The 20,833-nt window shown below is 41.2% G+C and overlaps 1 protein-coding gene across 1 annotated transcript; it reads left to right on the forward strand.

Annotated features, from left to right (window-relative positions):
* Window positions 1–607: 607 nt before the first annotated feature.
* grm1b (glutamate receptor, metabotropic 1b) lies at window positions 608–19,617 on the forward strand (the record flags this gene model as incomplete). The annotated part of the gene is made up of 9 exons (XM_083998864.1): window positions 608–1,307; window positions 3,857–4,106; window positions 9,542–9,777; window positions 10,053–10,067; window positions 13,124–13,370; window positions 14,762–14,930; window positions 15,284–15,410; window positions 16,915–17,842; window positions 18,762–19,617. 9 exons carry the CDS (start codon window positions 608–610, stop codon window positions 19,615–19,617), a joined length of 3,528 nt encoding a protein of 1,175 aa, XP_083854990.1.
* Between the last annotated feature and the right edge of the window lie 1,216 nt (window positions 19,618–20,833).

Here is a 20,833-nt window from a genome sequence, read left to right on the forward strand (position 1 = left end):
CAAGGCTGCAGCAAATAAGTACAAGTTATTTTTTTTATTAATTGTTGACATTTTATGAACTTTAACAAATCACTTATCAAACAGCCTATTGATTGTCCTGCAGTCACTGAAAATCATTTCAGCTCTTTCTTTCTGGGTGCTTGGGTCACTGTGAGCCCAACAAAAAAAGCTTTACCCTTGGGCCCTTAGAGGGTTAATAGGCCATGACTGCAATTACCAACAAGTTCACAATCAATTAATCTGCTGTTTCTATTGATTAATCAATTAATCCTGTTGTCAGAGATGGTCAAACAATAGGACATTTCTAAATTACTTAGGCTACTCCAATCAATAATCAAAATGATATGGTAATCTGGAGTATCTGGGACCAGTGAATCAAAGATTTTCAAAGTAGTTGATCAACTAACTGATTAACAAATCATTGCATTGGTCGAGACACAAGCCTGAAAAATAGGAATTAATACCCCTTGTTTCACATCCAGGGTGACAACACTGAAGAAGAAGCAGATGAGTTAATTGCCATTTCATCCCAAAGAGGATTGATGGACCTCCATTATGGACAAGTGGACATGATTCTACCTTCAGCTCCTGTGGCACAATGTCGAGTATGATTTACCTGACGGCCATTTTCTACTTGCCTGTTTTACTGTTCGGGGCATTTGTGTTGTGCAAAGGCAAGTATGAGAGGGCGGTGGTGCCGAGTTCTGTCTCTCGCCTGGTTGCGAGGATGGACGGGGATGTTATAATCGGCGCCCTCTTCTCTGTTCACCACCAACCATCAGCTGAGAGGGTGGCAGACAGAAAATGTGGGGAGGTCCGCGAGCAGTACGGCATCCAAAGAGTGGAGGCCATGTTCCACGCCTTGGATCGAATTAACTCGGACCCAAACCTGTTACCCAACATCACCCTGGGCTGTGAGATCAGGGACTCCTGTTGGCATTCCTCTGTGGCTCTGGAGCAGAGCATCGAGTTCATTAGGGACTCGCTCATCTCCATCCGGGACGACAAGGACGGCTCCAGGTGGTGCATCGAGGGGGTTCCTTCCAGTCAGCCTCCGCCAACCAAGAAGCCCATCGCAGGGGTCATCGGACCCGGCTCCAGCTCTGTCGCTATTCAAGTTCAAAACCTTCTGCAGCTGTTCAACATCCCTCAGATTGCCTATTCTGCAACCAGTATTGACCTCAGTGACAAGACTTTGTTCAAGTACTTCCTCCGGGTGGTGCCCTCAGACACGCTTCAAGCCCGGGCCCTTTTGGACATTATCAAACGATACAACTGGACCTACGTGTCTGCAGTGCACACAGAGGGTAAGAAACATCTCTTTGTTCAGTAACGCTTAAGTTGAGGAGCTCACAGGAGACAGATCTTCAAAACTGAAGACACTTCCTCTCCAGACATGTAAAAAAAATACTGCTGTTATTCATCGATTTGCAGTCTTTGCTTATCTTGGTTTCCCCACAAAATAGTGAAAAGAAAGTCAAACACTGGGGCTGTAAGCACATCCACACTTACTGAGATATCTGGATCAAGCCTTATGCCCTGAGAGATAAGAGATCAGTCAAATCCAAACCCAAACCCATGAGACTAACAGGATTTAAGTCACAGGATCTTTTCTCAAAAATCACAAAGTTAACACTCTGTTTTCATTCATGGGGTTCTTCACATGAGTAAAACAGTGTTTCTCACCTTTTAAACATTTACCCTGATGACAAGCTATGGGCCAACTGTCTGTGACTGACTGACTGAGTGATAAAATTAAGTGAGTGATGAAACCTCACTTTAATTGGACTGGTTGGTGCCTTTTCAAAAGTAATTGGCACAAACTGTTTCTATGATTTCATCAGAGGATGTTAAGAAGTGGATCCATGACAGTCTGCAGTTACTGTGTTTCTTCAAATAGTGATCAGGGAGCAGTGACTGGTTGCTGGTGATTTACCTGCTTTTATGACTTTTCTCTCTCCTCACATCCTCCTGCTTTCTATTGCATTGCGTGTCTTATGTTTCATTATTCCTCTGTCTCCTTTAATAGTGTGTCATAAATGTATTGCTGTGATGGACGTAAAGCTCAGTGAATTGGAAATGTTGCTCCACTTCCCAGCACCTCCCAAGCAGCCAGGAAGCCGGGGCAGCTGGGCGACTGCCCGTAACAAGAGGCGTAGCCCTGAGCCCACGGTTCACACCACTGCTGTGCCAACAGTGTTGAAAATAGCATGATTGTGTTTTTTGAATTTATACTAGGTTTTTTGTTTGACTCTTGAAGATTTCATCTAGACCCCCCCCCCCTTCAAAAAAAAAAAGAAAGAGAAAAAAATGCAAACGTCATCATGGCCTGACATAGACTCTTCTTGACAAGAGAAAAATTGAATTTATGTGCAAAATCGATGGAGTGCCCTTTTAATGAATCAGCTGTCCTGTCGTCTCAGTTTTTTCTTCTCTTTTGATGCAGAAGGAGGACAAACAGGAAATTAAAGACACAGAGGGTTCATCTTAGAGACAGGGGCTCTTAAAAGCACTGATTTAATCTGTATTGTTGCTTTTTTTTCCTGCAATAATAAAAAACACCAGACAGCCTTTCTAACAGCAGGTGGCTGCAGACAGTTGTGCTCTCTTTGTGAGGCTCATCCACATTTGTGAAGTCACATTTCTGAGGAGGATTTAGAGTTCCCTTTCATGAATCAAAGACCATAAAAAGATCCCCCCCCCCTCCACCCAATACACACACACACATTACACAGCTAGAGTCTTAATTTGTTGCCCCTGCTGATACAGTTGCTGAAACAGTTACTCATTTGATTGATCAGTTGATCTACAGAAAACCAATTGGCAGCTACACTCTCAGTCATATTAATCATTTTTCAAGCAAAAATGCCAAATATTCTCTATTTTAGCTGATAAAGATAAATGATAAAGATTTCTAAAAAGATTTTCTCTGTTTTATATGATAGAAAGATATAAGTTGTACAAAACAAGACAGAAAACTGTGGCAAGATGAACTAATTTGTATCTTTTTAATCTGTTTATTCAATTTACAGTTTTCCCCACACATCCTATTTATCTCATTTGAAAAACATTTGCGTTACGTGCCAGCTGAACTTATCTGAATACATTTCATAACCATGTAAGAGGATATATTAAATTGAACAAAGTTATCAATAATTGAGATTCCTCCCACATGAGCAAGAGTCAGACGTGATATACATAACTGAAATTTCTCATCAAGCAGCCGTCACAGATCTCTCATCTTGTTTTTTTTTGTGTGTGTGTGTGTTTTTGTTTTTGTTTTTCCACCAAGGGAATATGAGTTTTTACGACAAGCTGATAAAAATCAAATCAAAGCCTGGCAAGCTTTCTCTGTTTACTCTGCTGATAATCCGTATATTGTTTTGGCAACAAAATAAGAGCTGTACGTATCGGAGGTTTCAAAGGCACAGCGAGTACATTGGCAGAGTTTGCAAAGTTATTTGAAGTCATTTGTTGGCTCTTATGAATCGATACGGGCGCTGATTGTGGACATCTGGACAGACAGGCAACCCTGAAAGTGACGAGTGCTCCTCTCGTCCTCAGAAGCTGCAGCAGCTGAGGTCACCTTCAGCCTGTTTGCTCCAGTTGTGCTGCTCTTGATTCCATAAAAAGAGCTCCTGGGACGTGACGAACCACTTAAATGCTGAAGGAAGGAAGAGATGTGTGTTCTCAGCAAAACTTTCCCTGGATCATTTTAGCAAAAAAAAAAAAAAAAAAACATGTTTGACATTAAAACTGAATCCAGTGTGAACTTATAAATCAAAACCCACTGATTCTTCCCTTTCTCCTGTGAGTGAAACTCCCCTGACAGCTCCTCTTGTCTTGTCTTCCTCAGGTAACTACGGCGAGAGCGGGATGGAAGTGTTCAAAGAGCTCGCCTCGCAGGAAGGCATCTGCATCGCCCATTCTGACAAGATCTACAGCAACGCCGGCGAGAAGCACTTCGACAGGCTGCTGAGGAAGCTGCGGGAGCGTCTGCCTAAGGCCCGAGTTGTTGTCTGCTTCTGTGAAGGCATGACAGTCCGCGGGCTGCTCATGGCCATGAGGCGGCTCGGAGTAGCTGGAGAGTTCCTCCTAATTGGCAGGTTTGTTAGAGGTTGTTTTCCCACAAGGAGGTTCAGTTTTGTCTGTCATGTTTTTTGGATGAAAAGCACTCAAAGTTCTCAAAGGTTTTTTTTGTTTTTTTTGGTAAGAATGATGAAAAGTGTTCATTCTGTCTGTACCGCAGTTGGCTTTTAAAAGGTTTTAAGAGGGAACACTTTTCTCTTTTCTCTCAACTTTTTGTTCCATATTCACATTTGTGGCACTATTGAAAATGAAGACCATGGACAAGCTCCATTTAGGAGGATGGATGAAATTGTACACATTCAAATGTCTCTTTCTTGAAATACTTTTCTTCCTTGTTCTTGACCTTGATTTTTGTGGCAATGATAACGGAGATAAAAGTAGTTGATGAGCTGGAGCTTTTGATAATGTTGCTTGAATGCAGGTGTAGTTGTAGTCAATGTTTCCTCTGTGGTGGTTTTAAAGCTTGGATTAAATTTGACCTTGATAAAAGTTGACAATACGATTTCACCGCAAGGTCCATTTAGTAGCTGCTCTGTGGATTTAAGCTCCAGAACAGCTACTAAAGCACTCTTACCTTACTTTAATGAATATATCATTGAAATGAAGGTAAGAGTGCTTTACAAATTGCCTAATAAATAAATTAAGCAGGATAGAAATATAAATAATTATAACACAAAATGGGATTATAAATAGATAATACAAATGACACCCTAATTCTGTGAGGAAAGTACTAGGGCTGAATTCCCTGTTATAATATTTAGTTACACTCAGGATGGATGGTAGGCTATACATAAAGTTCATATGGAACCGAAACATTTTTTTTCCCTACTGGGAGTAGAGTTCCTCTGAAAGCAGACGATGCTTTGAGTCGGGCTCAGTAATGAATAATGCATCCATGCAGCGAGCTCTCCCTCTCCCTGTCAGATCACAGGCAGGATGGGCTAATATGGGACAGCACCTCCAGCATTAGCTGGGGAATGTGGCGTAGTGAACATCAAAGCTCATATCAGCACTTATACCAGACATTCCCTCTTTATGGAGACTCAGCTCATCTCAGGTCCTGTTAGGAGGAGTCGCAGCACCTGAAACGAGGCTACGATAAAAGCTCGCCACGGTTAATTTGCCGAGAATCACTTCACTAATGCGTGGCTGCTTTATTCACAAAGGCTGATGAGAAAGACCCGAGACCCCTCTCTGAAACCCAACATGATGAAATACATGTATGGAAAAAAAATAGGGCATCTTAAAGCCTAAACTTGCTCTTACCCTTTCCACTTAAAAAATGCGCTGCTGCTAAAATCTCCACTGAAGATAAGGAGGGCTCGAGTGTGGTATAGTCATGTGTGTGTGTGTGTGTTTCTGGGTCAAGGAGACTACAGAAAAAAGAAAATGTTTTTTAGAGCAATGCAGCAAGTGAACACGTGCAGGGCCGTTGCTAGTAATTCTGGGCCCCTTGAAAGAATACTGAAGCGGGCCCCCTATGTATTATCACTTTTTATTTGTTTCAACCAGGGCAACGATGATGGTGAGTGACAGTAACAGACAACTTGCCTGTCATTCTGATTGAAAACTTCTCCACTATGTCTCATAGTACAAGTACTAGTCATTGGTTATATGGAGAACAATTTAGTCATAGCTACTGGGGGTTTTTGTGGTCCCTACTGGGCTGTGGGCCCCTGGACTTTCTCCCCTATGCAACGGCCCTGGCTGGGTGTGTGCAACGGGCCAGTCGAAACACCTGAGGTGCTGGTCATTAGCCATCAGTCTTCTGCTTAGTGGAGGATGAAAGAAATGTCTGTTCTCACACTACAGAGCCCACACATCTCAAAAAACAGACAACTCATTTGATCAGCTCTCAAGTGAAGCCCCCATCACATTGGCGATATGTCAGTTTTATGAGTTTCTGCTTGACAGGAAGCCTGCAAATATCTGACTCCTGGTCTGTGTTGCTTTCAAATCTCCTCCCCTGAGGTTAATTATTCCTTTAAAAAAAACATAATTCTGATTTTTAAGATTTATTCTGTGCTTGGATTCCCTGTAATCTGTTTCAATAATGCCTCTATGAGATGATTCATAAGTGAGTGGTATCAGATTTGTGTGATACATCTCTAAAACTGTACAGTAGGTGCGTGCGTTGACGTCAGAGCTGTAGGGTTTTGGCACTCGGGGTGTTGGACTGGGGGGAGTGTGATGCTGAGAAGCAGATGGCCAGGTACTGTTGATACTGTCACACTGGACACTCATTGTCAGTTCATTCTTGCGGTGCCAGCCAAGTCAATCTGCATGCTGCTAGCTTCACTCACTAAGGCTGGGAACTGGTATGTTTGTCCTGCTGGTGAGTTATAGTAATAAAGCTATTGAAAATATCTGAATTATTCCCTTTTTGAATGTAAAGATTCATTCCTCCAGATTTAGTATGTCTCTCTTTGTGCTTAAGAGACTAAATACTCACACAACAGACATTCAGATGTGATATGTGCTATACTTGTTCCTATACAAAAAAAAAGTTAGTTGGTGCAATATTTACCATATTCTCCATCTTTGTTCATCATGTTTGCATAATTAACTAGTAATGAAGTGAAAGCTCAGCTGAGTCTGATGGGAATGCCATTGGTTTTGTATTTAGTCTTTAACAAAAATAGTCGACACAATACTGAGTTATTACAAGAGACATTTTACTAAAATGTCACAAATGGCCTTTTTGGTGGTTGAACTATTGTAGTCTGGAACAAAATGATCTACTGACCTGTAGAGCTGGAGCTAAAATCCTAGCCTGAAAAAAAAGATAGAAACTTAATTTAATAATATTGGATAAATGAGAATAAACAGAAACCTTTACAAAGTAAATTTAAAAGCAAAGAGCAGAGGCATAAATACAGAGTAGGTCAAGATGGTTCATGACGAGTATTTGAGGCTCAGTCAATGTCAAAGTTTTTAGCCTGGTTTAAAGGTGCTCAAAGTCAGATCAGGGCTCATATCCTCAGGAGGTTTGTCCCAGCTCTAAATGCTGCTACATTTAAGTTTGCACTCAGGAAACATTTTGCAGCCTTTAAAATAGTGCGCTGAGAGGCTAAGGGTGTTCATAAGGTTAAAGAGTCTAATGAGTTTTCCAAATGAGCTAAAGTCGTCTGTTTGGGGGAGACGTAAGAGTCCTGCCTTTAAGATGGTATAGAAAGCAGATTTTGTAATTGGTTTAACGTCGCTGGTTCCTCGATTTTTTGGTTTTCAGAGACAGAGAGGACCGAAGATCAACTTTAAGCCTTTTTTTGTGAGGTTTAATTTTATTCAGAGCGTTGTTGTATTCTGTGGAGCTACTTTCAATGTCGAATCAGCCCTGGAATGATGCTATTTACGGCCCCCCTTTGCTCTCCTCCTTCATTTCTCACCCATAGAAGTACAGTACTGTAGGTTATCACATACATGCATCACAGATTTGATCCCACACTGCATAATGTTGATTTAAAAATACTCAAGAAGCATTTGCAACTCAAATGAAGGGTGGTTGTATTCATGGTGGGGGCATGATTCAAATCTGAAGCATCAGACAAAAGCTTTTGTCTCATCAGTGTGATGTTTTGTGTGTTTTTTTTGTTAAATGCAAAACCGACTTTAAAATAGCCGAGCATGTAAACTAAAGTATGACCAGTGTCGACAAAAAAACCATGCTAGAGATTCAGAGTCTGTGGGTGAGGGTGGGAGCTCGTTTCTCTCCAGGGCAGATTGTCTGCTGCAGCACTGATCTGTGAATTCTCACTGGACTTGTGATTGTGTCTGTGGACATTTTCTTTTTTTTTTTTTCCTTTTGGCAAGTACAGAGAGCTCTCCACGCCCCTCAGCAGGGAGGCTGAGAGCGAAACAAAGTCAGGGAAACAAAAGGGAGAAGGTTCCTGCAGGATTTCAGTCTGAGCCTGACTCATGAGGCTGCATGTGGCTTCAAAACAGACAATTGGTGCCACATCATAAACATAATAAAACAAGAACGTGTCAATTTCCTTTTGCAGGATGCTGATTTTTCATCTTATTAGACTTTTTACATGACTGTTACAGTAAAAATCTGTCCATGTCTATCTGCTTAGGAACTGTTAAAGTCTAAGAATATGCAGTGTTATTTTGGCTGGACCATAATGTGAATGTCGCTGACCGACTGAGTGATGAAGTTACAGTCACACAGTCGAATGGGTGTTGGAGTTTTTCCCCATTGGTCGTTGCTCTTTCAACATGATTTGGTGCAAACAAGCGATGTTAGCACCTTTGTTGCTACATTTACAATGAAATGTAGTGTTTCTTGGACAATCCACAGCTACTTCCTGTAGAATAGTTGTCAGCTTTGCCACATGGACGTTGGGCTTTCCCTCAGCAGACACCACTTTTCATGCTGACCAGGCTGACATGAATGTGCTCCTGGTCTTTCAAGATCACAGCAAAAGTCTTTGTCATTCAGGTGACATTATAAAATCAGGATTTTAGCAGTGCAAAGCAGCATCTTGGAAGTTAATATGTAGTTTTAATAGGTCAGTGTTTCAGTCACTATTTCAAACTCCCTCTGTTGTCTGACAACATAAACAGGAAAACATGTAAATGAGAACAGCTTTAAAGGGCATTCTGCTGCTATTAAAACACAGTGTATGAGAGCACAGAGAGTAGGAGAGAAGCAAACAGATACAGGACTGACACTAGTTAACACTAGGCAGAATGCAAATGTTATGGAGCACAGCTTTTTTTTTTTTTTTTTTTTTTTTTACAGGTTTTGATCCAGCCTTGTACCTGTTCATTTAAATGGATTTGAAAAGTCTTCCTGAACCCAAACCCAGCCTTTCCCTCGTCTCCATTCCCTCTTTCAGGACATTCAATAGATATTCTGTGTGTACAATAGAGCACCATTGTAGATTTACATCACGGACAGTAGAGAATGTGAATATAATTGAAGAATAAAAATCTGGGCAGTTGTCCAGCAACTTCCAAGTGCAGATGACAGATAGGACCCGAGCCACACAACATCAAAGATGGGTGAGGATTGTCATTAAGAATTCATATGGACTTTCTCCAGGAAAGAAATAGAGGGGGAGCAAATTCGTTGACTATTTTTCAGCTTCTGTTTTCATCCTCTTTTTTTCTGCCTATTTGAGGTTGGGTTGCAGTGGAGGAAGGTCAATCAAAAACAAAAAAAGCCCAGAGAATCTCTAGGTCAGATAGATGATGATCTTCGTAATGACCTTCACCTGTGGTCTTCAGCTTTGGGTTGCAACCAACCAAAAGAATGAGATCACAGAAACAAACAAATTGACATTGTGCGAATTAGAGTTTCTGCATCTGGCCACTCTAATCTATTGTCAAGTATCAGATGGTTTGTTTCAGGATTGTGGAAAATGTGTTCAGAAAAAAAAGGGTTATCATTAAAAATGACCTTTAATTTATTTCAAAGGTCAATGGGTGTTTGTGTCCCTCTCTGCAGCGACGGCTGGGCAGACCGAGTGGAGGTGGTGGAGGGCTACGAACAGGAAGCTGTGGGCGGCATCACGGTGAAGCTGCAGTCTGAAGAGGTCTCCTCCTTCGACGACTACTTCCTGAAGCTCAAGCTCAGCACCAACACCCGCAACCCGTGGTTCCCCGAGTTCTGGCAGTACCGGTTCCAGTGCCGCCTTCCCGGACACCCGCTAGAGAACCTGAATTATGCACGAAACTGCTCAGGTAGCTGAACAACTCAACAGGCAATTATGACGTTTTCTGCAGTATCTCTGGTTTACTTCTTTTTTTTTTTTTTTTACGCCGGTGTGCACATCAGCTTGTCTTGTTGAACTGTTCTGATGTGTGCAATGCCCAGAGGACGATGCCAAAAGGCCCCGTAAACTGGAACACACTCTTCAATAATGAATTAGACTGCCACAGGGTAGATTTCTCTCTAAGTCAAACCAATAACACATATTTTTCCATATTGTTCATGTCTGTGACTCTCGGCTTTACAGAGGATGATGATCTAGGTAAATTAAATCCTTTTCTTTTACAAAGGAACAAAGTCAATGCATTAGCTTACGTTCTTGGTTTCTGGAAACAATGCTCAACAAGCATGTTTCTAAAACATATTTTTTTACATACTCATACATATTTCTTTAAAAAAAAAAATACAAGCCTATATATATATTTACGTTTTCAATCATTATCTCAAGTGATTAGGATGATGAGAAGAATTTCTTCCACTTTCCCAAGTACCATTTATATCTACAAACGTTTTTAATGTCAGTGTGTTGACAAACGTAAATATAAAATGATGCATGCAGCAAAAATCAACAATAACGACAAAAAAAGAAAAGAAAAGACAAAAAAAAACACCATCCTTTTTTAAAACCTTTCTTTCTCGAGATCTTTTTGTGAATTTCTTTTTGCCATTGCATCTTCCTTTGTGCACTTGATTTAATCTCCTTTCCTTTGCAGCATTTGCACATTATTTATATCATACTGAGAACAGAGCCTCCCTTCTTCTTGTTTGTGCACACACCTCAAGCTTTTAATTATTTCTACAGGCATCATATTTAAGTAGTGGTTATTACAAATATTTATTTGTGTCTAATAAGTGGAGATAGAGATACTGTTGCTATCCTGTTCTATATATTTTTTTTTTTTTCATTTATTATTCATATTTGTATTCATTTTTTTGGTGTAGAACTCCAAGACGGTGAGTGAATCCCTCTGAATGGATCATAATGCTCCTCACTTTGGCAATATACATAGAGGTTGACTGATATTAAGGTTTAACACATGTTGGATTAATTCAAGTCTGCTCTTGATAATGGTTTTTCCCCTCTAAAAATGTACTATTAATCTCAGTTGACCTCTAATATATGAAGCTATTGGGATGTTTTCTTTTTGTTTGTTTGTTACACTGCAGCGAGAGCCCAATAATTGGTTCCTATCTGCTCTCACACCTTTTCATGGCTTTGAGACAGACGTATAAAACAGCCCAATAACATTTGAGTGAGATGGTAACTGGCTGATCTGGCTTAACTTGCATGTAGCCATGGAAATAGTGACGCCTTGGATTTGCATTGGAAGTAATATCCAGTTCCATTTCTATTCTTTCACTACACAGTTTAACTCATGCAATAAACAGGGGAAGGTTCAGTTATCATTCGGCCGACTAATCCTGACGTGGAGCAGTAGGTCCTCTGCTTGCATGCTGACACCATGACATCATTGCATCATGACTGGAGCTCAGGGAGCGAGGCGAGCGTCAACACCAAGGAGCTGTTAAACTAGGTCATCACCAGCAGCTCCCATCGGACACTCCCCCAGCTGCTGCCCAACCGACTTTACTGTTTACGTGTTTGTTTGCCGTCATTTTTTAACAACCGTTAGCTACTTGATTTAACACCAGTGCCGCAAAAACCCCAACTGCAGCGAACAACACTCATAAAGATCTCAGCCTCATGAATCATACAGTTGAATGTTGCTGGGTGCAGCAGGTGAAATCTGATTTACAGTTAGAAAAAACAAAAACAAATAACAATGTATGCAGCAACTGAAAATGTTACTGACAAATTATGCAACAAAGTCGAGGTCAGAATTACTCATGAATCGCTCCAAAAGACAAACCAGGACTGTGCCAAAGCGCTCTACAACAACAGTGTATATCTACACACTCAAACACTTAAGTTGTGCACATGGAAACACAGAGACCATGTTGGCAAAATCCTCACAACAGACCTTAAATCTGAATCTGGATCAGTATCAAATCAAACATTTTTGTAGATAATAGAATAGGACAGGAATTGTCATTAAGCCATCTGTTTGTAATTTGCGAGTTTGCATTAGCCAGCATGAGCATTAACAGTATAAAATGGCACATTTAACTGACGATGCAACATTATATTTCTTGATATTAGCAAAATCTGGAGTTTCACTCTTTTGAATCCCTCTCCACTGATTAATAATGGTCAGCTAACGTTATGTATTCCCTCTCGGGGGAATGCTCATTTTTTCACAAGCTGTGTCATTTCCCAGCGGTATTACATTATCAGTTGCTCCATCGTGTTCCACTTATTTTGCATAAAATATTAAAAAGGAAATTTTTGGAACTGATTCAGGTGGCAGATACGGCGGAGGGGAAAGACTGTATCACATCGTTTTCACTCCTTTTGGCAGTAACAGTCCATGAGCTAGATTAAAATTCATAAGCTTTGATCGCTTACAAGCAGACAGTGCTAATTTTTACTGTGCTTCCAAAATGTATGTGTGAATTACAGTGAGAGCTGCTGCACTGCACTGCCCCACAATGATGCAGAATTTCAATTGTATATGTAGGCTGTTATTAATTAAACAATAACTCTACCTACAGGGAAATATCATCTTCAACTCCACAAGCTACCAAATATACGTCCACTCTTTTCAGCAAAATGGATTGAATGCATGGTTAAACTCTTTGTATTGACACTGAAGTTTTACTTTTACACAGAGCAACTAAAAAAAACCCTGCTTATCCTGCTTCTAGCTTGCATTACACTGAACTGATAGGGTGTGTTTGACTATCACACACTTGCTTGTATCCAAGTATATGACTCTTGCTTTGTGCCATTCACTCACAGGAAAAACAATACGCACTGAACACAACAGACACAAATGAGAATAGTTGGTTTGTTTCTGCTTGAGGAGGCACAATCACTGTGCTTTACACCAACTCTAATTGAATCCTGACTCATGAATACAGAAATGGATAGTCTTGCCATGGTAACGAGGTTTCTTTGAAACCGCTTTCTGAGGCTTCCAGTTCTTTTAAGGCCATCTCCCACAGAGGCAAAGAGGTGTGTGGCTTCCTGCCTGTACTCACAGAGTAATAGCACGAATGCATCTGCGAGCACCCTATCACTCCTTTGTAATATGTGACATCATGCTAGACACACCTGTACACAACACCTGATTTTTTTTTAGAAACGACCAGAATCACATAACATGCTACAGTATACCGCTTGCAGCAATGAAGCAACCCGCAGTACTGTTTCCCCTCCTGGAGATGAATCCTCATCGTTGTCTCATGTGTGGACAGGTTATGAGAATCTGGAGGACAACTATGTTCAGGACAGCAAGATGGGCTTCGTCATCAACGCCATCTACGCCATGGCCCACGGGCTGCACGACATGCACACTCACCTCTGCCCCGGCGACGTGGGGCTCTGTGACGCCATGAGTCCCATTGATGGCAGCCACTTACTGGACTTTCTTCTCAAGACGACCTTCATGGGTGTTTCTGGAGAGGACATATGGTTCGACGAGAATGGAGACTCTCCCGGGAGGTACAACACACTTTGTTTTCTCTCTTCTTAAATTACTGGATAGCGATTTTAAAAAATTTAAATCACCAACCTCCATTAGAAACTGTTTTAAACTGGAGCAACATCCAGTTTTATCTCCTCTATTTCATGTTTCTGGCTCAGTCCTCTGAGTAAAAACCAACTGGGCAAGTCCGAAATATAATTTATGTCATTATAAGGTTTTTTAATGTCTTCTAATTATATACATATAATAACTAATTAAAGAAAATGCATACCAATATTAGTATTGAAGCTGTTGGTTTCAGCCTGCCGGTTCTTCTGTGATGATTATAACAGAAACTTTATGATATAAGATTAGAATATAAAATAAAACAGTTCAGGTCCTAAAACTGGATTTCCAGTTAAGACCAAGGCCTCATGGAGAATGGAGAACATATCATAGGTGATGAATTTTGTAATTAATCAAATTATGAATACCCAAATTACATTTATCAAAAACTTTGGGCTTTTGTGTTCCTGGACCGTAGCCTATTTTTCCTATGACCTGTGATGACTATGTTCTTGTTGCAGGAATCTCATTAGTTAAAACATTTTCCTTTTTCAAAAGAATCTGTAAAGTTTTGGTATGAAAATCTGTAGAAATTAAAAATGTGAATCATTAAGTTATAATTAGTTTGTTCAGTAGGTACTTTGTGTAAAAATAATGTATGATAAACAAGCCAAATATAAAATATATGATGATGTTGAATTAGGTCGATGAGAGAGGTCAATTTCTAAAACCATGTTTACATTACAAATGACCGTATCTATTAGTTCATTTAATTTTAGAAATGCTATAACCAGTCAGTCATATGAGGGGGATATTTAAATCTGGAAAATAATGAGAAAAGTTACTCCTATATATAAATAAATACACTGAGACACACACTCCTATAAATACACCGAGAACTTCCCACTCATCGAGTGCAACAGTCCAGTAAAATCATGACTATATTGTTAATCATACATAGCAATAAACAAAGCATCTTTGTTATTCACACTGTTTGGAACTAGCCTTTTTTATCTTTAATAAATAAATATTATTGTATTTCTGGCATCGCCTTTCATCTGTGAAGAACTGAGATTGCATCATCAGGTGAGGTTGGATCAGTGTCTTGAAACTCCAGTGGGAATGTTTTATTGGAAACAAGAGAGCAAGTGAGATGAAAGCCAGAAATACCAGCACCTGGAAAAATAATCCCAGAGTCACTACAGTGGAGTATTGATCATGAACCTGACAGGCCCCCGCTGAGAAAATATCCCTCGTCTGTTGCTCCAAGTGCCAGTAAAAGTCCTTTTATTTAAGAGTTACTTAAGAATTAATTCAGCAGCGGTGAAACCTCTTTAACTCATGGCTTTCTTTTCGTCTTCAGATATGAGATTATGAACTTCCAGCGTGTGGAGCCCGGTGTTTATGACTACATCAACACGGGCTCCTGGCACGAAGGCATCCTCAGTCTGGATGATGACATGTTCAAGATGAACCAGAGTGACATGGTCCGCTCTGTCTGCAGCGAGCCCTGCTCCAAAGGAGAGATCAAGGCAAGAGACACACACAATCCCTCATACAATATGATGTGACCACACAAACACAATTTGGGTTGCCAGGTTGTGAAAAAAACCTTTTGGGTGGTGCTTATCATTTTCTATTTGGTAATAATAGCATTTGGATTTATATATAATACCATAAGTCATCAAGTCTAGTTAAAAATGTCAATATGTCATTATCGGCTCCAGTGTGCATTATTAAGATGCTGATGGATTCATTTGGGAGGAAAAGTTTTCACAACCTGGGAGCAAAGAAGTATTAATAAGTTAGAAAGTTGCATCCATTACTGCCCCATATCACTTTTTACAATGGTAGATAAGAGAAACGTGTGTGTTTTGTCAACCAGGTGATCAGGAAGGGAGAGGTGAGCTGCTGCTGGATCTGCACAGCCTGCAAAGACAATGAATACGTCCAGGATGAGTTCACGTGCAAGGCCTGTGAGCTGGGCTGGTGGCCCGATGAAGAACTGGAAGGTAGGCTGGCTCTTTTACTTATCTTATCTTAGCTTTTATTTTTATTCTAATCTGTTTGGAAAACTTTTTTTATACTGCATGAGAGCTGAAAGGAGGCCTACTGGTTCTCTTGGTTTGAAATTTGAAAAAATGCTTATTCTCGTCCTTGCTGAGAGATGAAGGTGAGAGGATCAATACGTGTAATACCTTTAATACACCTCACCAAATAGCGTGATTTTGTTTGTTTAATTCATACAAAAGTAATTGTTTTTATGGGGAGTTCTTATACACCTCCTGGAAGTTAGAGCTAAATAATCCAACATTTAAAGCCACAGATAACAACAAATTGTCTTTTACTGCAGGGTGTAAATGTGTTGTCTTTGGGCTGAGCCAAACTCATTGATTCACCCTAGTGAAGTCTAGTCTTTATGCTAAGCTATGCTAATCAATTCCTGGCTGCACCTTCATTGTTTATTATCAGGAATATGCAACAGTGATTTGACCTTCTCATCATCAACTGTTGCATTGATCACCAAAAATTAGTGTCTTTGCTAAATGTATTGCAACAACAGAAGTCTCACCTGTTTATACTGGAGGATCAGGCTTGTTCTGCAAAATGTAGGTTGCATTAGTGGCCACAGGCTGAGTTCCTGTTGCATGACTGATGCTTTTAGAGGAGATTCTTCGGTTTTGTCAGACGCTCTGTAAAAAGTTAAGTTCCTCCGAGCTTTTCTCCGAACCCTCCCACCACCTGCGCTCTGTACAGTTTGTCCTGCTGAGATTTTTTGCAGCGCTATTTCATAAACCAATTCTGTCCTATTTTCATTGCCTTCCCATGACACCTGAGAGCCATTCATCATCTTCACGATCCAACAGCAGCCCTACTTCACTTACCACTCTTCTGGCCCACTTTCAAAGGCCTTCTCTGCTGTTCAAAGACAAGACACTTTGTGAAGAGGACCATCCCGTATCCACTCCCCCCCCTTTCTTTCACCTTAGTCCTTTGTGGAGATGTGGAGCACAGTGCTGACATTAAAGTTGCATTTTTCTGAACCTCACCCTCCTCCCCTTTATACAATGAATTAATAAACAACATAAATTTGATATCTAAAGTGTGTCCTCCACATGAAGCAGAGAGAAAATCTCATTTGGATCCATGAAAAACGCAGTGATGTACTTTGTCCTGCTGCATTGGCCCCCCTCCTCTGCTGGCTGCAGCCCAGCCTGGCCATGGCTCAGTAGAAAGGGGTTTATTTATAGTTGAGCTAAAAACCTACTTTGCGACTTACTGTATTTTCTCAGGCTAAAATGTATGTTCTAATTTTAAAAGTCTCCATATAATAAAACCGTGGAATATTTTTTCCTTTTTTTTTAAATTCTTTCTTCACAAAACTGATTTAGATTTAGACAATGTGCACTTTTATATTTGAAAACCAACAAGGTCACACTAGAGATGAAAATTTTATGAGCTGCTTTCAGTGTATAATAGCTGTGCATTCATTCCCCGTGTTTGTTTCCCTTTCAGGCTGCGAGTCAATCCCCCTGCGCTACCTGGAGTGGAGCAACCCAGAGTCCATTATCCAGGTGGTCTTCGCCTGCGTCGGCATCCTGATCACCTCATTTGTTGCCTTTATCTTTGTCTTGTACCGAGACACGCCTGTGGTCAAATCCTCCAGCCGGGAGCTCTGCTACATCATCCTAGCGGGCATTTTCCTGGGCTATTTGTGTCCCTTCACCCTCATCGCCCGCCCCACCGTGGCCTCCTGCTACCTCCAGAGGCTTCTCGTCGGACTCTCGGCCGCCATGTGCTACTCCGCCCTGGTGACCAAAACCAACCGCATCGCCCGCATCCTGGCAGGCAGCAAGAAGAAGATTTGCACCAGGAAGCCGAGGTTCATGAGCGCTTGGGCTCAGGTGGTCATCGCCTCCATCCTGATCAGCGTCCAGCTCACCTTGGAGGTCACCCTCATCATCATGGAGCCGCCCGAGCCCGTCAAGTCCTACCCCAGCATCAGAGAAGTCTTCCTGATCTGCAACACCAGCAACGTCGGTGTCGTCGCCCCTCTGGGCTACAACGGTTTGCTCATCATGAGCTGCACCTACTACGCCTTCAAGACCCGCAACGTCCCCGCGAATTTCAACGAAGCCAAGTACATCGCCTTCACCATGTACACCACGTGCATCATCTGGCTGGCGTTTGTGCCCATCTACTTTGGCAGCAACTACAAGATCATCACGACGTCCTTCTCTGTGAGCCTCAGCGTGACTGTGGCTCTGGGCTGCATGTTCACACCAAAGATGTACATCATCATCGCCAAACCAGAGCGAAATGTGCGCAGCGCCTTCACCACCTCCGACGCCGTGCGCATGCACGTCGGCGACGGCAAAATAGCCTGCCGAAGCAACAGCCTGCTCAACATGTTCAAGAGGAAGAAGAACGCTGGGAACGGCAGGTGGGTTCATTAATTGAGTCTGTGAGTCCTGCTCCTGAGGCACCTCAGGGATGCTGGTTTTACTGTAATTCCCTCTCAAAGGGAACCTGATGTCTGACTGTATTCACTTTCATAGGATCACCTGTTGTACAGTGTGACGGATATAGGTCAGTACTCAATTCACACAGCCATTTCAACCTTTGATTTGTTGGTGATATCAAAACAAGCATCTCTGTGTGCTAAGGGATGACAAGTTAAATCACAAATACAAAACACAGGGTTTCTGCAGAGTTCACCAAATTAAAATCAAGACGTTCTGAGACATTTTAAAATTGGTATATAATTCACTTTTCTACAGTATGAAATCATGAAAAACCTGTAGGGACTTTATGGCCTAGAATTATTTATAATTACAGTATCACTTTTTCTTTTTTCAGAACTTCACAGCTGTATATTGCAATAAAAACTAATGATTTTGTCATTTAGATTATATGTAAGCAGGATCAAACAGATAAATAGATTAACCAATATAGATTCATCTAAATTTACATAAACCTTTGTTAAGCACTTGTCTGTTGAAGTATGTGAAGTTAATATCCTGTTGTCCTGAAGTGTCTTGTCTTTGAACATCCTGTGTGCACAATTCACCGTCAACATCTGACCCTTAGTTTATCAGTGTGTAACATCTCCTGCAGCCAGACATGGAAATATTCAAGACTTCTTATCTCACCTTCAGAGGCCTATTGTAGAGGAAACTGAATCCAGTGCACTTTAAAACCTGCAGATACCCTGGGATTTTGCTCACAATAGGAGATATTTCTTAGAATATCTTACAGCAACACTATGAAACAATGTCTTTTAAATGAAGCAGAAATGCTGTCTTTTGTCTCCACTTTTCTGGGCTCCTGTGAAGTAACAGTCGTCTTTATTTTGTTCATAGTTCTAATGGAAAGTCTGTGTCATGGTCTGAACCAGGTGCAAGACATCCTCCAAAAGGGGATCACATGTGGCACAGACTGTCAGTGCATGTGAAGAGACAGGAAGCAGGTTCCAATCAGATGGCTGTCATCAAACCCTTAACTAATACCTACCAAAACACAGCACTGGAGTTCTCAGACCTCAGCACTAAGACTTTGTACAATGTGGCTGAGGAGGACGAGAGCGAGCCTGTCACATACAACCCCCCCATCACTCCCCCCATGATGATGACCCACGGGCAAATGCTTCCTTGTGGGCTGATGAAAGACGTGGGCGAGGAGGAGATGGAGCTCTATTCGCCCGAGCGTCTGCAGAAAAATATCGTTATCCCCCAACGCGTCATCACGGACCACCTGCAGGAGGAGGTGATGGTGAGCCAGTTCAACAGCGACATCCCTCAGCTCAACGACATGATCAGCATGCCAGAGGCCGTCAGCGGCGGCATGCCCGTGTACCACCAGGCCCACCTCATCCAGCAGGAACCGGTCCTGCCCCTGCATCTCGACCCGTTCGACGAGGAGCCCGCCTCCCCTTTGGAGGAGGACGACGAGATGGAGAACGAGCAGTTCGGCCTTCTCCACGGCTACATGTACAACAACGCGCAGATTCACGACGAGGAGGACCTGGTCGAGGTGAAATTAGCTATCGGGGACTCTCTGGCTCTGATGCCCCCCTCCCCCTTCCGAGATTGTGCTGCTCCGCCAGTGAGCCCCTTCCCCAGCTCACCGGTGTCCGAGTCGATTTTGTGCACCCCTCCAAATGTGACGTACGCCTCCGTCATCCTCAAAGACTTCAAGCAAAGCTCCTCAACTCTGTGAGGGCTCACACTAAACATTGTACTATATTTTCCAGTTTATAATGACTTGTGCTGTAGGCTATGTGATGATATATAAGGAAAAGGTCATTCTGTGGTCTCAAACAAGTGATTTTTCATTATATAGCTAAATCAATAGCTTTTTCATGATTAGGGTGAACAACAAGGCGCCACATTTTTAAATTCTTTTAGATGTTAGATGGAAGAATTTGCCTATTACAAACAAAGCTTTTAGGATAAAATAGACTATCTTCTTATGTGACCAATAACTAAGATTGTCTATGTGTGTACTTTTATGAATTACTATGTCATTTAAATAGATTTATTTGACCAGCGTACAGTAGGTGATGTAACAAGCAAGATGATGCTGATTTTTAAGCTGGGCAACTTTATGGTGAATATAGTTTGTTTGTGACGCAAAATATTTCATCAATCTGACAGTATTTTAAGAAAATGTGTTTGTGTGTTTTATCAGGAAAAGAAAGGGATGAGGAGGATTAAAGAAATAATTTGACAATTTTTTGGAAGTCTGCACTTTCTTGCAGAGCATTAGATGAGAAGATTGGTGACACTCTTTGACAAATATTAAGTTACAGCTAGCAGCCATTCGCTGAGATCAGCACAATCACAAATTGCCGTTCATACACCATGATATTTGTATGAAACAAACAAGAAATAATAAAGTGTTAGATGCTGAGGTGCTGGATTTTGGACAGAGCCTAGTTATCTGTTTATCCTGTTAGCTACAGTAGGAGTAAGCTACACGCTGCTGACTGTAGCTTCATATTTACAGAACAAACATAAGAGCGACATCTATCTTCTCTCTTTCAAGTATTTCTCCAAATATTGAACCGTTTGTTTTTTAGGTAGGCGTTCAGAAGAATACGGTCCTCCATTAAAGGGATTTCAATTTCTAGTTTAAAAAACAAACAAACACCAAAAAAAAAAAAAAACTATTATCTGTGAATTTCTGACTGATACAGTACTGCCAAGCAAGTGCACTGACTGTATCACGAATGTAGCAGAGGACTTTCAAGTGCCACATTTTCATTAAGATTTTTGTTTTCTTTTGTACATTTATCTCATTTCTATGGTCTTGAAATGCAAGTTAAACTAGTTTCAAGTTTGTATCTTTTATAATTAGACATCCGATTTCATAATTGTATAAATTTATGTATAAGATAAATGATATACACATGTTTTGTGAATGTATGAATTGT

The sequence above is a fragment of the Trachurus trachurus genome (assembly GCF_905171665.1).
Source record: "Trachurus trachurus genome assembly, chromosome: 22".
NCBI lineage: Eukaryota > Metazoa > Chordata > Actinopteri > Carangiformes > Carangidae > Trachurus > Trachurus trachurus.